Source organism: Ranitomeya variabilis, chromosome 5, assembly GCF_051348905.1.
Source record: "Ranitomeya variabilis isolate aRanVar5 chromosome 5, aRanVar5.hap1, whole genome shotgun sequence".
NCBI lineage: Eukaryota > Metazoa > Chordata > Amphibia > Anura > Dendrobatidae > Ranitomeya > Ranitomeya variabilis.
In genome coordinates, this window is record NC_135236.1 from 205,648,752 (window position 1) to 205,675,953 (window position 27,202).

The 27,202-nt window shown below is 40.8% G+C and overlaps 1 protein-coding gene across 2 annotated transcripts in view; it reads left to right on the top strand.

Annotated features, from left to right (window-relative positions):
• The first annotated feature begins 4,887 nt into the window (after positions 1 to 4,887).
• CYP19A1 (cytochrome P450 family 19 subfamily A member 1) overlaps positions 4,888 to 27,202 on the top strand; it is an 81,714-nt gene continuing 59,399 nt past the window's right edge. Inside the window, exons 1-4 of one of the 2 annotated variants that reach the window (XM_077260951.1) lie at positions 4,888 to 4,938; positions 7,558 to 7,673; positions 11,502 to 11,670; positions 12,688 to 12,838. In XM_077260951.1, the coding sequence (XP_077117066.1) occupies positions 11,526 to 11,670; positions 12,688 to 12,838 (296 nt within the window). In that variant the 5' untranslated portion in view covers positions 4,888 to 4,938; positions 7,558 to 7,673; positions 11,502 to 11,525. Of the gene's footprint in view, positions 4,939 to 7,533; positions 7,674 to 11,501; positions 11,671 to 12,687; positions 12,839 to 27,202 lie in introns of those variants that run through there. The other variant, XM_077260952.1, reaches the window with a different exon arrangement.

Sequence of the window (27,202 nt, forward strand, 5' to 3'; positions counted from 1 at the left end):
CTGAGGGATCAGTGACCTGTCAGAAGCCATACTGATGAATATCTAATCAGAGCACCACATGAAGACCCCCCACAAGCCGACTCAGAGCACGAGCATATCACTAACTCAAAGCTGAAAATAGAGGTTAAACAACAACCACAAGACAGATTTCATCAACCAAGGTATCGTCTTAATCAGTGTCACGTTGTCCACATGACAGTGTCTGTAGATTACTGTCCACAATCCTGCTGACAGGTTCCCTTTAAGGTTGAATCCTTCCACGTTGCACTTACAAAAGTAGCAGTCATGACTATAATTTTGCGGTCAGTGAGTCTTTTAGGGAGTGGATTATCAGTGAATAAAATTCCTTATAGACTGGTTTGTGTTTAATATAAACGACTTGTCAATTTAGGTCCTCAGTGAGTTATAGGAGGTGTGATATAGAGTCTTTCCACTGAGATCTATGGATTAATAAATAAGTATATGCACCCTAAGTACGCACATTATTAATAGACTTAAGTTGTTGGACTAGAACTCCTAAGGGACCACTATTTATAAGGAATAGTTGAACAATTTTTCCTCACTTGTATCTAGAATGTCACTAGTTATTTGTCTTCTGATTTGATTCTTAATAGGAGAATAGAATTTTTTGTATATACTGTATATTTATCTCTTGTTATGGGAGAAGATTTCTGTGAATAATGGTGTAAATAGTAAATATTGCATATTTTAAACTAGATGGGCATTTCCTGAAGGAAATACATGGTGCTTGAACAGCGCTGCCAGCTTTACAGCAGCACTTTTCACACATGGGACCAGGGGGGCCACTTACTTTTCCACACCCGGGACCAGGGGAGCACTTACTTTTCCACACTCGGGACCAGGGGCGCACTTACTTTTCCACACCCGGGACCAGGGGAGCACTTACTTTTCCACACCCGGGACCAGGGGCGCACTTACTTTTCCACACCCGGGACCAGGGGAGCACTTACTTTTCCACACTCGGGACCAGGGGCGCACTTACTTTTCCACACCCGGGACCAGGGGAGCACTTACTTTTCCACACCCGGGACCAGGGGCGCACTTACTTTTCCACACCCGGGACCGGGGCACACTTACTTTTGCACACGGGGCCGGGGGCGCACTTACTTTTGCACACGGGGCCGGGGGCGCACTTACTTTTGCACACGGGGCCGGGGGCGCACTTACTTTTGCACACGGGGCCGGGGGCGCACTTACTTTTGCACACGGGGCCGGGGGCGCACTTACTTTTGCACACGGGGCCGGGGGCGCACTTACTTTTGCACACGGGGCCGGGGGCGCACTTACTTTTGCACACGGGGCCGGGGGCGCACTTACTTTTGCACACGGGGCCGGGGGCGCACTTACTTTTGCACACGGGGCCGGGGGCGCACTTACTTTTGCACACGGGGCCGGGGGCGCACTTACTTTTGCACACGGGGCCGGGGGCGCACTTACTTTTACAGACGGGGCCGGGGGCGCACTTACTTTTGCACACGGGGCCGGGGGCGCACTTACTTTTGCACACGGGGCCGGGGGCGCACTTACTTTTGCACACGGGGCCGGGGGCGCACTTACTTTTGCACACGGGGCCGGGGGCGCACTTACTTTTCACACACGGGGCCGGGGGCGCACTTACTTTTGAACACGGGGCCGAGGGGCGCACTTACTTTTGCACACGGGGCCGGGGGCGCACTTACTTTTGCACACGGGGCCGGGGGCGCACTTACTTTTGAACACGGGGTCGGGGGCGCACTTACTTTTCACACACGGGGCCGGGGGCGCACTTACTTTTGCACACGGGGCCGGGGGCGCACTTACTTTTGCACACGGGGCCGGGGGCGCACTTACTTTTGCACACGGGGCCGGGGGCGCACTTACTTTTGCACACGGGGCCGGGGGGCACTTACTTTTCACACACGGGGCCGGAGGGGCACTTACTTTTCACACAAGGGGCCGGGGGGGCACTTACTTTTCACACACGGGGTCGGGGGGCACTTACTTTTCACACACGGGACGAGAGGGTGTCATAGTCACTTTATTCTGATGTTTGACTTTGATAAATGATCATGTCCTAAAATGGACACCGTACATTTGCATAGCTGCCATCTTTGGAAGGTCAAGTTGGGGGTAATGGAAAGTTCGCCATTATTTCCTATGGGAAATTTGTTTTTTAAAATGCGATTTAAATAAAATCTACATATCGGATCGACTATAAAAGTCATAGCACACCTGTCCCCACCGAGGCCTTCGAAACGCCGCCTGAACGGGGTCTCTGCGCCGAGCGGTTCGGGCCGCATTAATTGCAGAAAACGCGGAGAAGAATAAGAAAATATAAGAAATCGGATTACAATATGTTGCTTGAACCTAGGAGGTTCAAGCACCATAATTAAATATTAAAAGCTATGTTTCAAATTACTCCAATTGGATCAGACAGTGAACTATTAATAATTTTTGGAAACACTTTTTTGATTGATTGTCAGTGAATTGCTCTGTGATGCTTTAACCAAACTCATTGCTGTGCAGCTGTGAGACAGGCTGGTTGGTGTCCAGGATGTGAAGACATGCAATGCTATGTCCGATATACTAAGAGGGGAGTTCAGAAGTAAGATCACCATCTGAAACTTTTTCAAGTAGATAATGTCCATGTTGTAGTTAGGGGTTATCTTCAAGTACAGGCAGTGGCGTACGTAGAAATCATGGGGAATCCCATGAAAGCAAATAAAAACTTTATATTCATTGCGGTCACAGAAGAGAATATCTCACAACTTTACAATCCTTTCAAAGTATTTTTTTTCCTATTGAAGCCCCTAGAATCCCCTTCCATTTCCCCCATAAAGTATGATATCAACAAAAGTGCCCCCTAAACACAGTTTGATAGCCCCACAGTGAATTCCTTCACAGTACCCTACACATGCACAGTATGATGACTCTACTGTACATCCCCCTGCCCACTTCTCAGCAACGTGTGGTGACCCCAACACAGTATGATGCCCCAAACTGTTACCCCAACACAGCCATCCACATAATATGATGACTTCCACACAGCCCTCAATACCGTATAATGATCCTCCATACAGTTTAATGGCCCCCATGCCTGTCCCCACAGTATAATGACCTTTATACAACCCTTCACACAGTATGATGGCCCCAACACAACACTCCACACTGTATAATGGCCCCAACACAGTCAGTGTATAATGGCCCCAACACAGTGGAAATCAGTAAAGCTTTTGACAGGGACACTCAGATACACTGATTTTACTGTCAATACTCCATGCTGTGTTTTTCTTTCTTAGATGTAAATATTATATTGAGTGGCTAAAGTGGATTAATGGATGATTGAGTTTGAATCGAATTTCCAGACATTCAAAATTTCATGTGATTTCAAACATTTTGATATTCGATTCACGGTTCGCAAAAAACATATTCCCTGTCACCATTTCTATGACTTCTAATGGATCATGATTCCTTGAACAGCAATGGTCAGTACCTGGGTCATCATAGATCATGTAGAGCACAGTTTGTATGGCAGAGTCATTTTTGATCTCCAGAATCACTGGGTAAGTCTATCTCACCTGTAGAGTGTAAGCTCTTATGGTCAGCTGGGTCCTCCCTCTCTTCTGTAGAGTGTAAGCTCTTTTGGTCACCAGGGTCCGTGATTTCTCTTCTGTAAATTCTAAGCTCTTATGGTCAGCGGGGTCCTCTCTCTTTCACATGTAGAGTGTAAGCTCTTATGCTCAGCACAGTTCTTACTATGGTCTCCCTCATATATATTCTCCGAGAAATTACAAGTTTTCCAGTAGTGAGATTCTCGCTAATTTATTAACCATGAATTGAATTTTTTTGGCAAAATTTGACAAAGCAAGCAAAGTCTAATTTCATAGGATCCACTCATCTCTTGTAAATATGGATTATGCCCATTCTTATTACCTAAAAATATACATTTATTATTACATTAAGGAATAAAAAATACATACTAAGTCAAGAACAGAATTTCTCAACATTGAAATTGTAACACCAATAAGGAAAAGTCATCAAATAATGAAAATCACTGAATCAATATACGTGGTAATGATATGCACATAAGGAAAAAATTAAAACCCTTTTTTTTTCAAAATATCTTGATTTAATCAGTATCAAGTATAAGCACCAAATGCAGAAATACCTGCATTTACAAGCCTGGCATGTGATCGATAAACTTATTAATGACTACAATTTCAATGTTGAGGAGTGTATATAAAGTTAAATCAATGTGTACACTGTACAATTATCCAATATACAGTGACCACTCTCCGAGAGACACCCTGATCCAGACTTGATTTCCTATGACCTATTTTCAGTTACACGATATATAATGCGTTCTACCCATCCTTATGATGACGACCAGCGCTATTGAAGACCATTTTTCAATGCAATTTTAGATGGTTGTTTCAAAATGGTTTAACTATATTTTCTGTATCAATACCTTATTGTTTTCAACATCTCAATGCATAGTGCCATAAAAGACTACCTAACAACAATCCGACCCATTGGCAGGCTTGCTTTTGGTCTGCGTAGAGTAGTTGATAGCATCATTAATGCATTCATATTATAAATAGTCTCTACTATCCCCTGTAAAATGACATGAAGTTAGTTTGTGAATTAAGATATATAGGGTTAATATTGAGCTCAAGTTCTTGTAGGAATCTTTCAATTTAGGTCCTTAATTGAACAAAAACAGCTTCGGATGTCAGGTCAAGTTACAAACTTCTCCTTTTTTTGTAGTAATGACACTTATGAAATAAATCACCTGTATCTAAGCAACTAATCTCATAGCAACTTGAAGCACCTTTCCTACAAATAGGGTTGGTCATATTTTTTTCCACAGTCAGTATATTAAAGGGGTAAGAACTTCAGAGGCTTTTCAGAGAATGAAGACCTGCCCTTTGCACACAGGTAGGGCTCACTCTCTTTACTGCTGCCTATTCTACTGCTTCCCATTGAAATTGGTATAAATGTTTTTAATCCATTTAAAACTAATATTTTATATCGACTGAGAAAACATTTTTAACATTTTTTTTTCCATTTAAGAACAAAGTATGTTATTGACTTATTATAGAGGTAAGGATGTGTAGCTCCGTAGACAACTGAATACGTTTTTGTTTATTCCTCTCTATATTTTTCTGTATTTTGCTTTCTATAGTTTAATCTCTGAAATCGCTACAGCACATTTATAGATAAATGGTTGCAGTTCTTTTTCAGAGTTGTAATTATTTCTAATGTTTTTTTTATATACATTTGGTTAAAACCAGATATGTTTTCTTTTTAGCAGAACGTTGGTGTGATCTGATCACATTATGCTTTGTAATAGAAGGCATGTATTATAGACATGAAAATATGAAATATTGTGTGCGTAAAATGAAAAAATACATTAGAAATTGGTTATTGTAGTGCAGATTTCAGCAATATGTGCCAAAACTATTTCTTAATTATTATGGAGCTGCTGAGAAGTAGATAGCACAGTCTACAATGATTAAATCAATTTATTCCAGAATATTCAATTACATTTTTGGATAAAGAATGGGTCTAATATTAGAAATCTCATAATTATTATAAATGTTGTGAATATATAATGCACACATACACTCATTTACATTTATACCAATATAAAAGTTATTACAAATTTGATCTAAAAATAAATCACTCACTGACCAACATTGTAGTTTTAGTAGCTACAATAACATTGATCCTGACATTTTTGCATTGACTTCCTCAAAGTGATGCCAATTTACAATAATCTTTTATGCATTTAGTGCAATAGAAGTAATTTTATTTAGTTTGTGATACAGAGTAAAACTATTAACACCTCATTATTACATTGTCTGAGTTTTCTTATATAATCTTTCTAACTTGACCTGAAAACAAAAAACCCAAATCTCATCAATATTCTACTGGGAAGGTTCCAAGAAGCTGAAATATCGACCAGTTTGGAGCATCCTTACACTTCAGATCTTTTTTTTTTTTATCTGGTTCAGTATATATTTAAAAGGACTTCTGATACTTGAACCAAAATTATAGTTTGGGTAAAAAAATCCCCCTTCAAATGTCAAATCTCTGTTATTCTATTCTAATTATTATTCTTACCTTCATCTTTATGATAGCATTAATTGACGCTGTAGGCTTCCCAATGCGTTGCAAGTAAAGAGAAAAAGTGGAAGAGAGGGGTTAGTAGCTATTCCAGATCTATTGGTGGATCTTCCATTAAAATTCTCTCTTGGTACCAAGAGGTCAGCTGAATGGATTTAGTTCTAGAAAAATTACATTCAAGAAATGAATCCATAATCCAGCAATTTAAGTTTATTGACATCACAAACTTGACTCTCACATCCTTCAGGCTAGAAAGTGAAATTTGGACCCCTGCCCCTATATCTCTCACTGGTAGTTTTTCTCCATTTTCTCCAGCATGTATCTAAAGTACTAGATAAAAACTGAGCTCATTCTTCTGCCCCGGGATGGTGCCTAGCCGTCCAGCTCTTTATTTGTTGGACTGGTTTGAGACTCAGATCTCAACTTTTGATGGAAATGCTATCCGGAAAGGGAAAACATCTTATATCATCATGATAATGTAAGACATGCATCATTATTCTTCTGCGTCTTAGTTCTGCTCCTAAACCTTCCTGTATCCAACATTATATTTCACCATGTAATATTATATGAAGGAAATAAGCAGAATAGAGACTTTTTATCAAATTAAATGTGGATTTTATTTTAATGTTCTAGGTGAATTCCTTGATCAATATTTGTAATAAAGTTTGAGGAATTAATATATTTCTGCTATTGAAAAAGCTATAAATGAGAATATATTGTGGAAACGTTTGATGTATGCATAATAAGAAAAACATCATATTACATAACTCAGATTTTTACTATAGACATACTTTTTGAGATTTCAGGACTGGGAGTTGATAACTGTTATTGAGATTTTAGGGTAGGGGGTGTAGTTTTTTTTATGGGACATTTCCACTTTTTAGTTTTTGTGCCTAGAATACATACACTATGTTGCTATTTTATGCATAACACTTTGTGCTTGTGCAGAGAACGTTGAAGTTGGGTCAGAGTTTACCTATAATAGCTTCAATAAATTCTCTCCATATTAATGCATGACAAAACTACTTGAGGAAGAGTCAAAAATCCTTCATCACAATGTCAACTAGAGAGTAAGTAATAAGAGTGCTATAAATCAAAGTGGCAGGAATAAGGTCAGCAGAACAGAAAGAAGTTCTTTAAGACATTTGCGTACTGTTCAATCTATGTATTGCATGCACGCCACTGAGTATATGAGGGCGATACAAAGGAAGCATGAGCTCTTTTCAGAATCTTGGGGAAATCTTACTCAGGGTGACCATTAATTATAATTCTTCGCAGTACAGGTGAGGGAATGGTTTACAGGCACACAGCTATGACACAGTTCTGAGCTGAAGTTGATCACGGTGGTTTTATTCAAGCTTCTTTTCATCACACAGAATTACTTCTCTTCATGCAATGCTTTATCAATATATGAAAGTCTCTTCACAGATAACTTCTCTTGAAACACAGTGTCTTACCGTAAGCAGAACTGTACCTTCCTCGTGCAGTGAGGTGTGGAGAGGAGGATGAGTCCAGTGCTGTAGCTCTCTCAGTTCTATCTTGAGGTAATAAACATGCTCCTGACTGTCCTGACTGCTTCTATGATTACAGCATTCGCTTCCCATGAAAAACTGGTTTATACAGCTTGTCTGATTTCAGTCTGACAGGAAACTCTGTAGCACACAACTTACTCTTAGATGTCCAGGACACAATAACAACTTGCCCAGTATCCCCTAGGGCTGAGCTAACCACTTCCTGTCTGCTATAATCATTTTAACCCCTATAGTTGCTGGATGATTCATAATCAATAGTGCAGCTTATATTTGTCACATATGGAGCTGCTGTTCAGTTTTCTACCAAACTGGCTAGCAAAGAAAAATAAATTAAATTAAAAATGCAAACGTAAAAAAACTTATAAAACGTGTATTTCAATAAATAATTAGGTTTTGTTATATATAAACATGTTTTTATTGACATGTGGAAATTTTACAAACATTTTAATGAAGTAATCAATGTGTTTGACATTGTATTACAATTTCCATTTTGTACACTAACAACCAATGTTTTTTGAGTAAAATTCTTTACAGCTCAATTTAAGATGAGTAATTATTCAAGTGGTAGGAAACAATAGGGGGACAAAAACAAAAGGTTAGGGGGACCTTTGTTTTTCCATACTTCCCAGAGAAAAGTCACAAATACAAATCTCTCTAAAGCTGTGTTCACACTAGGTGTTTTTCAGCTTTTTTAAAATGCTTTTTTTATGCAAATTTACAGCTCAGATTGAACAATGGATGTGGCCCACCTAAGTGTGAAATTAAACAATTCATGAGCATTTAAATGACAGACCAAAGGGTGAAAGTAAGGAATGTCCTGCAAACTCAATGCACTGGCAGTATCTTAGGTGAATTATTAAAGACCAATTTACTTCCCCCAGCTGTTACATTTGCAAAAAATGCACCAAATCCAGGATTTTTGACGCCACTTTGATGCTACGTTTTCTGGCAAGAATGTAGGTTTTGCTGCAGAAAAAAACACTGAAAAATGCTTAGTGTTATTCTAGGTTACTTGTTATTCTTAAATTCATCTTTTCAGTATCATTAATTGATGCTGCAGGTTGGAACTATTCCAGATCTATTCCAGATCTATTGGTGGATCTTCCATTAAAATTATCTCTTGCTATCAAGAGGTCAGCTGAATAGATTTAAAGAAAAATTATATTCCATTTGTATTTATTATTCATGTAGGCATCAAATATCTGCAATTTTTTCCCATCTAGTGCTTTACAATTCAGCAGTTCATATACAACAGTCATAAGCAACAATGTAAAAAGATAATACAATAATTAAAGCAAAGATAGTGGCGACCCTGCCCATGACTCAACTAGAGATTCCTTTACTTAATTTCACCTCTCATCAACTGAGCAGCACCTTCTCTTCCAGTCTTCTCTGTCAACTGGGCATCCATGCTGATTGATAGCCTTCTCCCAGCAGGGAGTGGCTGTTAAATATTTATTTTGCAATCAGCAAGGAGGAAATAGCTAACTGTCACAAGAAGCTCATTGTTGTCTTGAGATGGCCATCCAGAAAGCCATGAATGAGGCAGTAATGCCTACTGTTAATATAAATGTCAATAAAAATTGAATTAGAATTTCCTGATTGTTCTTTCAATAATGATGGCAGCGTGATTCATAAAGATTGATGATTCAGAATTCTTACAGCTAAACATAAAAAGTACAATTCTCCACGAACCAATTTTGTTTCATCACCACTTACCAGTCCTTCTTGATTTTTTGCAATTTGCAACTTAAGGAGTTCTCCAATGCATAGCTTTCTGAACTTCCTCAACCCTGTAAGGAATTGGTGATAATGGTTAACCACAGTCAAGGCTTTCTACCTTGAGAAGTTTTACATCCTTTGTTCAACCTTAAGCACCATTCGATTTTTTTCTTAATCCACAGAGGTCAGATAATTTGTAGTATGTTTCCCTTTAACCGACAGTATTTTCTGGCACAGATCTCTAATATAGTCAGTCTTAAGGCTTAAACTTCTAATGCCAATAGATGAATCCTAAGAGATTATTGCCTACCTTTTGTAAATTGAATTTAAAGCGTTAGTCCTCCACTACTCTGTTAAAAAGATGAGCGGGGCTGGTGACGTCACATCTTCTCGACCTACCGAGAGGCATGCACAATTGGCAGTTATTGTGCACCTGTCCCATTCTAATGTCCCACTTCTCTTTGGATGTGGAAAACAGCAAAGCAGGACTAATGCTTTAATAATAACTAAGTATACAGTTTGATCTCATTAGTGGTGGTTATGTGCATATGAACGATAACTGGATAAGTGACAGGTACTTGGTTGCCAACCATCTAGAGATTACAGGATAGCCCGTAAAAATAGGACACTTTTTTGACCTCTCTGTAAAAAATGTTTAAGGCGTCCTTGATTTTTTTGAAGCTCAAGAAATGTATAAAGATTAGCTCAAGAAATGTATAAAGATTATTTTTACTGTAATTTTACATTCATAGTGAATGCAGATAATGTATTTATATCAGAATTATGGGCTGTAGACATGTATCACTTTTAATTATAATGATTTGTTATAGTTTTCCAATGTGTCCGTAAAAATATTGTCTGTCCATGATTTTTTTAATAGCTGTCCAAAAGAAATAAAAAATCAAGTTGGCAGCCCTAGACCGGTGTTGTCATCTATTCATCCGATCTAGTCCCATCTGCAATAAGGATTCTCCCCTGAAGAGTATTAGATGAAACATGTTGGAAGCATAGTAAGGACACTGTAGGCTGATTGTAGTCGAAGGGCAGCCGGGTATGGGTGTCCCTCAGAGTGGCAGCTATTAGGGTGAGCAGGGATAAGTTTTAATACTGGGCCGATTAGAGACTGTGGTCCTGATCCTGAATGCTGTTCTCGGGGCTCCACCTGATAAATCAGTTTCTCATTGAAGGATTTGGAGGAGACCAAACCAATTCATTTCCTTTGAACATGGATCTAATCAATGCACTGCTCATTATATTGTTTATTGATAATCTGTAATCTGAGTATATTATCTTTTTAATCTTGTGTTGGCCTTGTCCCTTGATGAATTTGATATCTATGATTAACCACGAAATGGTCGCTATAAAGCTTTATACCAATTTTATGACATTTTCACTGACTAGTGTTTTATGAAGGGACTATTAAACGTTAAGTTTTAAAGTGTCTTTCTTCTGGATCTATAGTCAATTTGTTTTGACAGGTTGTTCATTTGCTGGATTAATAGTGGTGTGTAGTCAGAATTTTATAAATGAAAACAGATTGACATGCTTATTAAAAAAGGTGAATATTCACGCTTACATTTTTAGCTATTTTTGTTACCTAGAACACATGAGGATGTGAAATAATAACATTTTGACCTATGAAAAATCTTAAATAATCTTTTTAGGACAGCAAATGTTAAACATAGGCAATAAAGAAGTGTGATATATTTTTTATTCAATAAAAAGATGTAAAAAAAACCCCTCAATAATGTACCAAGTGCTGAGGAAAACTGTCATAGAAGTTCCTCCTTAATTGGTTTGAACTTGAAAATCTTATATGCAAAATTCACAATGCCTTCAGTTGCATCGCTGTAAATGACTTGTCAAGGGCATCGTCCTCCTTCACAGATGGCACATGTATAATCAAAGTGAGATGTGTAGTACAAAGTTGATGAAGGAATGTTATCTTTCTGTTTTGGCTAAATTGTCTTGCTATCAAGCAGATTCCCAAAACATCAAAAGGTTAAATTCCAACACTATAGGGCTTGGATCTAATGTTGTATCATCTGTTTGTTGTCACTTGGGGTTTTTAAAAGTCCAAGGTGATTAGAAGTTAATGCTCTCTACACCTATACATAGGAGAGAATACTGCCCTGGAAAGACATGATTACAGAGGTTCTGAACCCAATGCAGTACAACATCACTGAGGTTATGCCCAGTGTGGCTCCAGCGACAGCTGCTTCCATGGTGGTTTTCATATTTCTGCTTATACTTATTTGGAGTTATGAAGAAACGTCATCAATACCAGGTAAGAGAATTGGGACTTGATGTAAAAAGGTGTCAAATTGCATTACTACCAGCACTGTGATAAATGGGTTCTTTCATGTTTGGAAGTTATCCCGTATCAATCAGATAGGTGATAACTTCCCAGTCGATGGGACCTATCACTGATCGTGAGACTTCGGCTCTGAAGAGCCCCGTGTGAGTTGAGCAGTGGTCAATGAAGTGCACATCCTCTCTATTTATTCATAATGGGGCCGCCGAAGATAGTTGAGTGCTGTGCTCAACTGGTGTTCAGCACACTTATAAAAATAAATGATAAGAATGTGTACATGATTGACCACTGTTCCATTCACATGAGGCTCTCTTGAGCACTGGTTCTTGGGATCGGTGGGAATCCAAACAGTTGAACTCCCAGCGATTGGGAAATTATCCCTTCTTTCATACATTAATAAATGGATATAGCTGCAGCAATGGTAAATTAATCAGATGTTATAGTTGGCAGTCATGGGTCTACTCTGCACTGCAGGTAGACCTACTGTATCATTATATAGCTTGTTTGGGCTTATACATGGTACAATGTATGGACATCCATATATGAGTCTCAAAAGGCAGCTTTTGCCCATCTGTATATTACATAATAGTAATGCTACATGCCCACTGCAGTGGTTGGTGCAGGGAAAAGGTCTCAGAGAAAGTAGAGATGTGGCACTTTGCTGCTCTCTGGGTCAGTTTCTCTATAGAAAGAGATAATTTTTGTGTAACAACCCACTGACATCCACTCAAAATCTGAAAGTGCAGGTGTGACTCCAGTTATGCCATTGTCTGCTGATAATAGTTGTAGGGATTGTCATTCCCTGAAGAAAGAAATAGCAGCCCAGCATGAGAGAAGCAAAACCAGAGCCACTCTTTGTAAAAAAGTCCCATCGCCATCAGTGATAAAGCTAAATCCATCTTAATATGTATCTATCCTGTTACCATTGCACCTTTCTGTTTGCTGGCCAAACCATATTCCCGATTTACTGTAACATTACTTTTTCTATAGGTCCTGCCTATTACCTGGGACTTGGGCCACTCATATCCTATGGAAGATTTCTGTGGACAGGAATTGGGACAGCATCAAACTATTACAATGACATGTATGGAGAATTTGTCAGGGTGTGGATTAATGGCGAGGAAACCCTCATCATCAGCCGGTAAATGTGCACTTGTTATAATTTTGTAGCTATTGCTCAATATACTACAGACATGCATATACATCATCTACTGAATGACAACACATATCTAGATGTTCAGCAGCCACCTAAACCAGAAATATTAATATATATTCAGCCTGCGGGAGATAAAAGCCATCAGTTTCATGCTTTTATTGATGCTTACTTAATATTGTAGGCCAAAATGATTATTTAGGAGATTGGTATTGTCCTAACTAATAATATTGCTCTAAATATCACCCTGAGGTTGACATTTTAAAGGGATTGTACAGTTAAAACAAGTTATCACATACTGTTTCTGCAGGATAGATAATAACTAGCTAATCGGTGGGCGTCCCACTGCTGGGATTCTCATTGCTTGGTAGATCAGGGAAAATTATTCCCATTACAAGATGTTGTGACATGTCAGACGCCCAACAGCCGCTCCATTCATTCTCTATGGCGCTGTTGGAACGTACAGAGCTCAGCAGCCCCATGGACAATAAGTGGAGCACAGGTGGCACATGCGGGCTATGGCTCCATTCTTCTGGGAATAAAAGTGTCCCATTTGGACAATCGATCACCAGTGGTCGGACCTCCACCGATGAGTAAGTTATCGTCTATCCTAAGGATGGGTGATAATTTGTTTTCAGCAGACTAGCCCTTTGAATATTTCTCTATAACTGTTTGCTGCCAGGGAATGGAGATATTCATGGTTTATATACCGTCCTGCTCACACAGCTGCAGTTTGTCATAGTGTTTCAGAGTAGGTGAGTCCATGACCATAGAAAGATATGTGCACATCCTGTATTACCTCACAGAGGATTGCCTACACTGATACACTGTAGCTATATGAGACCAGCCATAGGGTAATGCCTCCCCGGAGGGCCTGTCAGATTCCCAAATGACAGACATCTATTACCCCAGTAAAGGTGGGGCTGCACCAGGTGATTACAAATTAGAAATCCTGCTCCCCATAGATAGGAGTAGATTTATGAAACTCTGTTTGTTGCCCATAGCAACCAATCTCAGTGCAGCTTTCATTTTTCAACAGCAGAATATGAAATTAAAGCTATACTGCAATTGGTTATGAGCAACAAACACAATTTCATTTTAGACACAAATTTCCTCCAGTCCGTCTCTGAGTTCCGTACATTATAGTGGATCCATTCATGGATTCTGTCAGTTTGGGAGAGAGGCCACAGTTGGCCACAAACATTAGAGGAATAGTTGGCCAAATCCACTGATTTTATCTATATTGGACAACTATTTAATCTGTGTACAAGAGTCTGCCCAATGGCAAAAATGAAAACGTTCACATTTACTTGGGCTGCGCTGCAAGAATAAAGAGCCTTGGGATTCCAAATCAGTTTTAATTAATACCAATGCGCTTGTCTGCCGAACTGGCGCTGTTCTCAAGGTATGAAAAATGCGCTGGTCCGGCACGGAAACTAGTTGATATTAAGGAAAACCAATTTGGAATCCCAAGGCTTTTCATTCTCGCAAAGCAGCTGTCACAGGTTCCATTTTTGCCATTATACATCGGAAAGAACTATTTCCTCCGGCCGCAGGGCAGCAGTGGCTTTCCACACTTTTATAGATGTTACGCCTGCACACAACACCATCAGGTGAGTGCTACCATGGCTTCTACTTATCCTTTGCCAGACGGTGTTGCCCTATTTTGTGTGCGCTTCTGCCCCTCTCCAGAGCTTCTCACCCACTGGTATATGTAGGTGGAAATAAAGAACAAGCCTTTTTTATTTCAATATTCACCATTTTTCATACACATGCAGTGCTGATAGGGCATCTGCGCCACTGCTACATCCAAAAATCATCTTATTTCCATGGACTCTTTGCCACAGGTTTTTTTAGCAAGTACATTGGCATTTTTTTTTTAAAAATTTATATTCAAAACGGCGACTATAATGGCGAGAAAGCCACAATAAAATGCATGTATATATGTGCAACAGTAATGTAGTGCAGGCAATAGAAAAACAAGCAGGTGGAGAAATGGTGTCAACTTCTGGGAAACATTAACACATGTGTATATTCAAATACAAGAGGAGTCAAACATTTTCTACACTTCGGTTAAAACATATGTTGGTCGTGCTATCTTATCAGCGTTTTCCATACGAGGTCGCCGTCTTCCCAGTCACTGCTGTGTACAGTCGGACGTGTTATGTCAGTTCATCAGCCAGGGTGGTGAGAGAAACAATGATTGCCACGCTTGTGATTTGCATGAAAGAGGAGCAGCGTGCAGTAATTCGTTTGTTGTCATCTGACAGTGTGTCCGCTGCCAATATTTATCGAAGACTTTGTGTACAGTATGGAGAAGTGTCTTGTCGTGAAGAAGTGTGTATGATTGGATAGAGAGGTTCAAGGAAGTGTCAACCACAAAGAAGGAGTCAGATGCCCATCCATGCGCAAGACTGAGGACAGCATTAAGCGTGTGCGTGAATGGATTCTGTTGGATGTACGAGTGACAGTGGATTATCTCACCTGGATGAATAATAATATGTATAAAGTGTATGGGAGCCTAAAGGCTTTATGAAAGCTTACATTTTTACAGTCCAGTGACTGTTGTGGTCCAGAACAGTCCTTCCCAAACCCCATCCTCATGGACCCCAATACATCATGTTTTCAGGACTTCCTTAATATTGTGCTGCTTTAACCCTTTTATCACTTTAGACATACCCATATGTCTTGGTTGGGAAGAACTTTCCGACCTTGGACGTATGGATACGCCCTGGCGATTTTTCGCGAATAAGAGCCGTGCGTGTGCATGATCAGTATTCAGCAAATCTGACATCCGGCTCTCACTACCAGGAGTGGTGCCCAGACTGCTCCCAGCAGTTTAACCTCCTAAGTACTGCGATCTATATTGTTCGCAGGATTTAGAAGGCAGGGAGAGAGTGGGGGCTCCTTCTCCTCTTCGATCGGCACCCCAGCGAGGTCCTCCTGAGGGGCCGAACAATGCCTTGGTGACCCGACGTTGCCATGACAACATCCAGGTCACTAGGGCTAGCAAGCTAGTTCAATCATGTGCAGTGCATGGTTTAAATAGCTTGTGTCAGTACATCACTGACTAAAGCATTGCAATGCTCGTGCAAAGTGATCACACTGCAAAAAGTGAACGTCCCATAGAGGGACTAAGTAAAAAAGTTAAACAAATGTGTGAAAATATATAAAAAAAAAAATAAGAGTCGCAAAATTATATATTTTTTTACCATTGTTATTTAAAAAAAAATAAATTTTATTTTAACTTTTTTACTTAGTCCAGCTACGTGTATGTTTATAATATATATATATATATATATATATATATATATATATATATATATATATATATATATATATATATATATATATATATATATATATATATTATTACTAGAGTTGAGCGACTTTTACCTTTGTCGGACCGAGTCGGGTTTCGCGAAACCCGACTTTGTCAAAAGTCGGGTCGGGTGAAATCGGCCGATTATTGCGAAAAGTCGGGGGCCGACTGAAACACGAAACCCAATGCAAGTCAATGAGGAATCAAAATGGGGAATCAAAGTCGGCAGTGAGTGGAGGACAGGAAAACACCTACAGTGCCCATTTTAATGCCAAAAACATCAATTCTTATTACTTAAGCTTGTCAATCTTAATTTACTTTATAATAATAGTTAGGCATTGAAAACTGGGGGTCATTTGGCTAAAGTTGTGGGGGGGTAGGGCTGGCTCAAGATTTTCGTGGGCCCAGGAAACGCGGAATACGTCACGGAGGTGGAGCAGGGAGAGGTAAGTATTTCAACTTTGCAAGTGCTGTGATCCTGAGCAAGCAGGGGGGGCCCACTCGTTGGCACTGGCACAGGGCCCCTCATAGTACGGCGATGTGTTTGACGGTGGGTGGCGCCTCCCACTGGCAGAGAGACTTTTGCATGCTATGAGGGGCCCTGTGCCAGTGACATCGCCAACGAGTATGCCCCCTCATCTGATGAAGGAACCTGCACTTTCATCTGCACCTTCCTCTTTGTCCCCGTGTAAGGTGGTATAGTATGCGGGAAGGGGAACCTGACTTTCAGCAGGGTCAGATTCTGGCTGTGTAGAGTGCAAGGGGAATGTAGTGGTCTGGGTCAATGTACCAGCAGACTCATCTAGCAGTGGCTGGGCAATGGGCAGGATGAGGAGGAAACACAGATATAGACCCAAATAATAAAGTAGGCTAAATGCAGTTCAAAATTGGTAACAGGACTAAACAGGCAGCATTGCTTTGTTCAGTGGAGGAAAACTGTAATGAGTGGCAAACACAGTTAGTAGGCCCAAATAATAAAGTAGGCTAAATGCAGTTCAAATGTGGTAACAGGACTAAACAGGCGGCATTGCTTTGTTCAGTGGAGGAAAACTGTAATGAGTGGCAGACACAGTTAGTAGGCCCAAATAATAAAGTGGGCTAAATGTCTGCCAAAAAATTGTTCATAAATAAACAGGTGGCATAGCTAGGTACAGGGGTGGGCTCCTCTGCTGAGTAGCAGACAGTGGTAGTAGGCGCAAAGTATTAACTGGTCTAAATGGAGGCCAGGGCCCCTGTATATTTTAACCATCATCTATCATTTCAACAAATTTGTATTGGCATTGCCATTGAAGGATTTAACAGCACAGACTACACAGTGGTGGAGCAGGGAGAGGTAAGTATTGCAAGTGGTAGAGCACTGTTCGAGCTGGGGGGGAACACTCTCTCGTGGGTGGCGGTACTGGCACAGGGCCCCTCATATTACGACGGTGTGTCTGACGTTGGTTGTGCACCACCACCGTCAGAGACACTTCATTGTACTATGAGGGACCCTGTGACAGTGCCATCGCCCAAGAGTGGGCCAACCCACCTGTCCAGGCAAACGGCACTCGCACGGGTGCTTGCGCCAGGTGGTGACCACGGCCCTGTGGGGGGAGTCAGCCCATTTAGGGAGGTATAAAAATGGCCTATGGTGGACATTCAGCAGCTGCAAATGGAGGAATTGGAGAAGTCAGTAAACAAGGTAGAAGGTGTATATAAACTTGTTGAGAATTTAACCCCTTTACCCCCAAGGGTGATTTGCACGTTAATGACAGGGCCAATTTTTACAATTCTGACCACTGTCCCTTTATGAGGTTATAACTCTGGAACGCTTCAACGAATCCTGGTGATTCTGGCACTGTTTTCTCGAGACATATTGTACTGCATGATAGTGTTAAAATTTCTTTGATATTACCTGTGTTTATTTGTGAAAAAAATGGAAATTTGGCAAAAAGTTTGAAATTTAGCAATTTTCCAACTTTGAATTTTTATGCAATTAAATCACAGAGATATGTCACACAAAATACTTAATAATTAACATTTCCCACATGTCTACTTTACATCAGCACAATTTTGGAACCAAAATTTTTTTTTGCTAGGGAGTTATAAGGGTTAAAAGTTGACCAGCAATTTCTCATTTTTACAACACTATTTTTTTTTTAGGGACCACATCTCATTTGAAGTCATTTTGAGGGGTCTATATGATAGAAAATAACCAAGTGTGACACCATTCTAAAAACTTCACCCCTCAAGGTGCTCAAAACCACATTCAAGAAGTTTATTAACCCTTCAGGTGTTTCACAGGAATTTTTGGAATGTTTAAATAAAAATGAACATTTAACTTTTTTACACAAAGAATTTAATTCAGCTCCAATTTGTTTTATTTTACCAAGGGTAACAGGAGAAAATGAACCCCAAAAGTTGTTGAACAATTTGTCCTGAGTATGCCAATACCCCATATGGGGGGGTAAACCACTGCTTGGGCGCATGGCAGAGCTTGGAAGCGAAGGAGCGCCATTTGACGTTTCAATGCAAAATTGACTGGAATTGAGATGGGACGCCATGTTGCATTTGGAGAGCCACTGATGTGCCTAAACATTGAAACCCCAGACAAGTGACACCATTTTAGAAAGTAGACCCCCTAAATAACTTATCTAGATGTGTGGTGAGCACTTTAACCCATTAAGTGATTCACAGAAGGTTATAATGCAGAGCCGTAAAAATAAAAAATCATATTTTTTCACAAAAATGATCTTTTCGCCCAAAATTTTTTATTTTCCCAAGGGAAGAGAAGAAATTGGACCCCAAAAGTTGTTTTACAATTTGTCCTGAGTACGCTGATACCCCATATGTGGGGGTAAACAACTGTTTGGGCGCATGGGAGAGCTCGGAAGTGAAGGAGCGCCGTTTGACTTTTCAATGCAGAATTGACTGGAATTGAGATGGGACGCCATGTTGCGCTTGGAGAGCCACTGATGTGCCTAAACATTGAAACCCCCCACAAGTGACACCATTTTGGAAAGTAGACCCCCTAAGGAACTCATCTAGATGTGTTGTGAGAGCTTTGAACCCCCAAGTGTTTCAGTACAGTTTATAACGCAGAGCCGTGAAAATAAAAATTCTTTTTTTTCCACAAAAATTATTTTTTAGCCCCCAGTTTTGTATTTTTTGCAAGGGTAACAGTTGAAATTGGACCCCAAAAGTTGTTGTCCACTTTGTGCTTTGTACGCTGATACCCCATATGTGGGGGGAACCACTGTTTAAGTGCATGGCATAGCTCGGAAGGGAAGGAGCGTCATTTGGAATGCAGACTTAGATGGATTGGTCTGCAGGGGTCACATTGCATTTGCAGAGCCCCTAATGTACCTAAACAGTAGAAACCCCCACAAGTGACCCCATATTGGAAACTAGACTCCCCAAGGAACTTATCTAGATGTGTTGTGAGAACTTTGAACCTCCAAGTGTTTCACTACAGTTTATAACGCAGAGCCATGAAAATAAAAAATCTTTTTTTTTCCACAAAAATTATTTTTTAGCCCCCAGTTTTGTATTTTCCCAAGGGTAACAGGAGAAATTGGACCCCAAAAGTTGTTGTCCAATGAGTCCTGAGTACGCTGAAATCCCATATGTTAGGGTAAAACCCTGTTTGGGCGCACGGGAGAGCTCGGAAGGGAAGGAGCACTGTTTTACTTTTTCAATGCAGAATTGGCTGGAATTGAGATCGGACGCCATATCAAGTTTGGAGAGCCCCTGATGTGCCTAAACAGTGGAAACCCCCCAATTATAACTGAAACCTAATCCAAACACATCCCTAATCCCAATGGTAACCCTAACCACACCCCTAACTCTGACACACCCCTAACCCTAATCCCAACCCTATTCCCAACCGTAAATGTACTCCAAACCCTAACCCTAACTTTAGCCCCAACCCCAACCCTAACCCTAACTTTAGCCCCAACCCTAACTGTAGCCTTAACCCTAGCCCCACCCCTAACCCTAGCCCTAACCCTAGCCCTAACCCTAACCCTAGCCCTAACCCTAGCCCTAACCCTAGCCTTAACCCTAACCCTAACCCTAGCCCTAACCTTAACCCTAATGGGAAAACAGAAATAAATACATTTTTTATTTTTTTTTATTTTTCGCTAACTAAGGGGGTGATGAAAGGGGGTTTGATTTACTTTTATATCGGGTTTTTTAGCGGATTTTTATGATTGGCAGCCGTCACACACTGAAAGACGCTTTTTATTGCAAAAAATATATTTTTTGCGTTACCACATTTTGAGAGCTATAATTTTTCCATATTTTGGTCCACAGACTCATGTGAGGTCTTGTTTTTTGCGGGACGAGTTGACATTTTTATTGGTAACATTTTCGAGCATGTGACAATTTTTGATCGCTTTTTATTCCGATTTTTGTGAGGCAGAATGACCAAAAAACAGCTATTCATGAATTTCTTTTGGGGGAGGCGTTTATACCGTACCGCGTTTGGTAAAATGGATAAAGCAGTTTTATTCTTCGGGTCAGTACGATTACAGCGATACCTCATTTATATCATTTTTTATGTTTTGGTGCTTTTATACGATAAAAACTATTTTATAGAAAAAATAATTATTTTTGCATCGCTTTATTCTGAGGACTATAACTTTTTTCTTTTTTCTTTGATGATGCTGTGTGGTGGCTCGTTTTTTGCGGGACAAGATGACATTTTCAGTGGTACCATGGTTATTTATATCCGTCTTTTTCATCGCATGTTATTCCACTTTTTGTTTGGCAGTATGATAATAAAGCGTTGTTTTTTGCCTCGTTTTTATTTTTGCGGTGTTCACTGAAGGGGTTAACTAGTGGGACAGTTTTATAGGTCGGGTCGTTACGGACGCGGCGATATGATATAATATGATACTAAATATGTGTACTTTTATTGTTTTTTTTAAATTTAGATAAAGAAATGTATTTATAGGAACAATATTTTTTATTTTATTTTTTTATTTTTTTTTTGGAATTTTTAATTTTTTTTTACACATGTGAATATTTTTTTTTACACTATAACATTGCCCCGGGGGGGGGGGGGGGGCATCATGTTACAGTGTAAGATCGCTGATCTGACACTTTGCTGTGCACTGTGTCAGATCGGCGATCTCACGTGCACAGATCCAAGCTTCCCGGCGCCTGCTCTGAGCAGGCGCTGTGAAGCCACCTCCCTGCAGGACCCGGATGCCACGGCCATTTTGGATCTGGGCCTGCTGCAGGGAGGAGGAGGTAAGAGACCCTCGGAGCAACGCGATCACATCGCGTTGCTCCGGGGGTCTCAGGGAAGCACGCAGGGAGCCCCCTCCCTGCGCGATGCTTCCCTATGCCGCCGGAACACTGCGATCATGTTTGATTGCAGTGTGCCGGAGATTAATGTGCTGGGGCGGTCCGTGACCACTCCTGGCACATAGTGCCAGATGTCAGCTCACGGGGGGAGCGCGGCCGATCGCATATGACGTACTATCCCATCTGTGGTCATACCGGCCCACCCCACCTCGACGGGATAGTACGTCTAATGTCAGAAAGGGGTTAAAGCTCCCTTTTTTTTGGGGAGACTGAACCAAAACTCAGGCCCTGTGCATAAAACAACACAATGTAAGTGGCAGAAAGTGGCTGGCTGATATACGACAAACTAACAGGACTGAAGTATATCCACTTTGTGAGAATTTGAATCTCACTTTTTTTTTTTGGAGACTGAACCACAACTCAGGCCCAGTGTATAACACAACACAATGTAAGCGGCAGAAAGTGGCTGGAAGATATATGAAAAAATACAAGGACTCTAGTACAATTTCAATTTCCCTACAATGATCTCAGGACAAGTATGGCAGCAATAAAAAGGACTGCTGCTCACAAAAGTGTGGACAAATAAACAAGATAACTGTGCAGAAAGGAGCAACAGGATTTTTGCTTTTAAAAAAGCAGTTGGTTTGCACAGCAGCGGTGCAAACAGCAATGCAGCTATCAGGGAGCCTTATAAGGCAGTTTAATAAGCTGCAGAGCTGATGCACAAAGATATAGCCTCGACTGTCCCTGCAAAAAAAAGGTGGTGTTGGACAGTGGAAATCGCTACAGCACAAGCAGTTTGGGGGTTAATCTTCCCTCCCTAACTATATTCCTTCTTCTGATGAAGCTGCAGCAACCTCTCTCTATGCTAAGATCAGCAGAAGTAAGATGGCGTTCGGCGTTCACGCCCCTTTCTAGCCCCTGTGACCCCGCAGAAAGCAAGCCAATCACTGTCATGCCCTTCTCTAAGATGGTGGGGACCGAGACCTATGTCATCACGCTGCCCACACTCTGCGTCCTCCTTCATTGGCTGAAAAATGGCACTGAAAGCGTAATATGAAACGCTACTTTTGCTCGCAGATTGCCGACCTCATGGCCGATCCCACACTAGGATCGGGTCGGGTTTCATGAAACCCGACTTTGCCGAAAGTCGGCGATTTTTGAATTTGTCCGATCCGTTTCACTCAACCCTATATATTACCATAAATAAATATTTTTCTGAAAATAAATTAACAAAAAAGTACACAACAATCCAACCTATAAAACTGTCCTACTAGTTAACCCTGTAGTGAACATCGTAAAAAAAGAGGAAAACACGATAATTTTCATCATGCCACCGAACAAAAAGGGGAATAAAATGCAATAAAAGAAAGAATGTAAATAAAAATTGTATACCTGAAAATTTCATCTTGTCCCGCAATAAACAAGTCGCCATACAGCTCCATCAGAGGAAAAATTAAAAAGTTATAGCTCTCAGAATAAATCAATGCAATTTTTTTCTGTAAAATAGTTTTTAATGTGTAAAAGCACCAAAAAAATTGTAAATGTAGTATCACTGTAATCGAACTGACCCAAAGAATAAAGCTGCCTTATCAATTTTATCACATGCAGAACGGCATTAAAAACAAAACTAAAAAAACAATTTCTGATTTGCTGTTTTTTGTTCATTCTGCCTCCCAAAAATCAGAATTGAAAGTGATCTAAAAATGTCATGTGCCCGAAAATGGTACCAATAAAAACGTCAACTCGTCGGCAAAAAAACAAGCCCTCACATGACTCCATTGGCAGTAACATGGAAAAATTATAGCTCTCAAAATATGGCAATGCATAAAAAGCGTGTTTAGTGTGTGATAGCAGCCAAACATAAAATACTATATAAATCTAGTATTGCTGTAATCGCACCAACCCGAAGAATAAAGTCGTCTAATCACATATATTGCATAAGAAACGGCAAAAAAAATAAACCAATTCTTCACTGGAGTTTCCGTGTAAATCTCTGAAATACGTGATTCAGATTAAAACCTCGGCAGACGATTCCCTATAATGAGGTAGATGGAGTCACTTTGGATGTTGTCTGGCCTATTATCCGGCCGTGTCCTTTTTAGTCTTGCATAAAAGTGTGGTCGGCCACAGAATTGTGCACCTCTGAAAAGGAGGGGACTGCTGAACAGAGACCAGATGAAGTCCTAAGTAACGCTGCTGCCTCATTTTGAGTAGCTCCCTTGGGTGTTTCATCTGAATCACATAATTCGGAGATTTTGAAAGAAACCCCAATGTAAGTGTTCAGTGTAGAGTGCAGGATAAATGTGATCCCAAATATTATGTAAAATGTTCCCAACTCAATCCACAAAAAATGCAAGTCCCCACTAAGGTCTGACATGTGTTAATGGAAATATAGGGGGCTTCCACGTTACTGGTAGTACGAAGGATCTGGAAAAGCACTATGGCTCCTCACCCCCCTTCAAAAATGTAGAGAATTCTGCACTCCCAAATCCAAATGTCCCTCTCCCTTCGGAGCCGCACAGTTTGCCTAAACCACATTTAGCGTTAACATGTTTGGCATTTTTGTAGTGATAAGAGCCTGCATAAATTAGGGTTGGCGGATTGCACTAAGTAAAATTAATAATAAAATGCAATCGCAACCCAAGGTCCACTGTGCAGAGATGAATAACTGCTGCTTGAGGACAATGACGGAACACACAGCGATTGCTTGTACACACAGAGTCAACGCCACTAAGTGTGAACAGGAGGTGAGTTCCAAGCTCTGTTACTCCACAGAGGGAAACAGCACAAATGAGTACTGAGTGCTGTGTCCAGTTAAACGTCACTGAACAAGCACATGGACTGACCTCACACTGCAATAGAACCATGTCACTCGCACACAGAAATGAAAAAAACAGCTCTGCAACTGAACTGTGCCGCTCGCACACAGAGACGAAAAAGCAGCTCTGCAACTGAACTGTGTCACTCGCACACAGAAAGGAAAGAGATGTTCTAAATGTAATACCTTGACTAGGGTTGTGCTTGCTCTGGAACTCTACTGTGCTAACCGCACACATGTAGGAACCAGATGCTAAGCCAATGGCTAATTGCCCCCACTGATGCTAGCTGCCTACCTACAGTCACTGGCCACTTTATTAGGTACACCTGTCCAACTTCTTGTTAACACTTAATTTCTAATCAGCCAATCACATGGCGGCAACTCAGTGCATTTAGGCATGTAGACATGGTCAAGACAATCTCCTGCAGTTCAAACCGAGCATCAGTATGGGGAAGAAAGGTGATTTGAGTGCCTTTGAACGTGGCATGGTTGTTGGTGCCAGAAGGGCTGGTCTGAGTATTTCAGAAACTGCTGATCTACTGGGATTTTCGCGCACAACCATCTCTAGGGTTTACAGAGAATGGTCCGAAAAAGAAAAAAAATCCAGTGAGCGGCAGTTCTGTGGGCGGAAATGCCTTGTTGATGCCAGAGGTCAGAGGAGAATGGGCAGACTGGTTCGAGCTGATAGAAAGGCAACAGTGACTCAAATCGCCACCCGTTACAACCAAGGTAGGCCTAAGAGCATCTCTGAACGCACAGTGCGTCGAACTTTGAGGCAGATGGGCTACAGCAGCAGAAGACCACACCGGGTACCACTCCTTTCAGCTAAGAACAGGAAACTGAGGCTACAATTTGTACAAGCTCATCGAAATTGGACAGTAGAAGATTGGAAAAACGTTGCTTGGTCTGATGAGTCTCGATTTCTGCTGCGACATTCGGATGGTAGGGTCAGAATTTGGCGTAAACAACATGAAAGCATGGATCCATCCTGCCTTGTATGGAGCATCTTTGGGATGTGCAGCCGACAAATCTGCGGCAACTGTGTGATGCCATCATGTCAATATGGACCAAAATCTCTGAGGAATGCTTCCAGCACCTTGTTGAATCTATGCCACGAAGAATTGAGGCAGTTCTGAAGGCAAAAGGGGGTCCAACCCGTTACTAGCATGGTGTACCTAATAAAGTGGCCGGTGAGTGTATGTGTACAGTCCCAAAGCTAGACAGGCACACAACACATGCAGACAGAGTGGTAGGGTATCCACTGGCAACTGCCACACAAAAGTGATACCTAGTGCACCCCTGAGAGCCTTTTATACACTAGGCTCTTGACCAGTCGAACAGGACCTTGCCCATGGACCAATCCGGAGCTGACACATCATCAGAGCAGCTGACGTCCGTCCACCAATAGGAAGACGCCACATCACAGACATGCTCTGTAAGGTGATTTCTGGACATACTCCAGAGCGTAAGGTCGTCGCTGCCTATCGCTGGTTACTATAGACTTGGCTGGAGAGCAGGCAGTAACAAAGTGAACACCAGAAGCCTGACAGTGAGACCAATTCAAAGCTGAATGGGAGACCGCAGAGGTAGATAGAGCTTGGGATCTATCCCGTGCAGCAGGAGAATCCTGACACCTAACAGCGTGTCTCCAAAAGCATGAGCTGGGCATAACGTAGTGGGCACTATAACATTATGTGACTGCAACGTATGGGCACTGCAATACTAGAGTAGCAATTTTCACTCAGCAGCATCCACTGCTGCTTGTTACTGAAAAACACTCATGGAGTCAAAATTGTTAATACACCTGTAGATAAATTCCCAAAGTAGTGTAAATTCCAAAATGGGGGTATTCTGCTCTTATAGGTCCTTGGGGGCTCTGTATATGGAGTCTGCAAGCTATTCTAGAAAATTCTGCGCTCCAGGAGGCAAATAGCGCTCTTTCCCTCCCAAGTTTCATGAGAGATTGCACAACACATTTTGGGGACCATTTTCTCTTATTACCCTTGGAAAAATAAAAAAAATGGGGAGTTAAATAACAGTTTTCTGTGAAAAAGTAAATTATTCATTTTTTCCTTCCACATTGCATTAATTCCTTTGGAGCACCTGAAGGGTTAATAAACTGCTTGGATGTGGTTTTGAGGACTTTACAGGGTGAAGTTTTTATAATGATGTCATTAGGTATAACACTGGCAGGGGAATACACCTGTATGTTGCAGATACTATAATGCGTTGCAAATGTGGCTTGTCTGTTAATGTAGGTGATGTCTACCAACATGGGGTAGACAGATAAAACAAAAAGACATGACTTTATTCTGGTTATTATACAAATAAAACCAACCTATCATAATTACTGTAAGACATATCAACAACAGAAATATAACATAAAAATCAGTGTAAGACAGAAGGTGTATTTTGGTATTTCTGACTAATTCTCTCCTGAGTTTAATATTTCTTTGTATAATAGCTCATGATTTATTCCCTTTGAATGGATCAGAAAGAATTGCAAAACAGGAAAGGATCAAAAGTGGCAGCATCATGATCTCCCCATGTCTGGCATCAATTGGCACCAATTATATGTATAACAGCAGCAAGACTGCAAAAGAGGAGTAAAAATTATACCAAGTTGTCCTTTACTATTACCGTAATTAAAATAATCAGAGACGCCATAGAGCTCGTGCCCAGGAAAAAACTATGGGGAAGAACATGACGGCCCGTCATTTTGAACTTTGTGCACAATTATTTGTCAATCATCAAATATAAAGGAAAGAATGTGTTAATCTATCTCAATTCCATTTATTTCTAGGATAAACACACCAGTTGCTGAAATTATTTGCCTATCACGACAATGCGGCCTCTTACACATATCCAAACTGTGTGCATTGTGCCTTAAAAGGAACTTATCATGTAAAAAAAATGC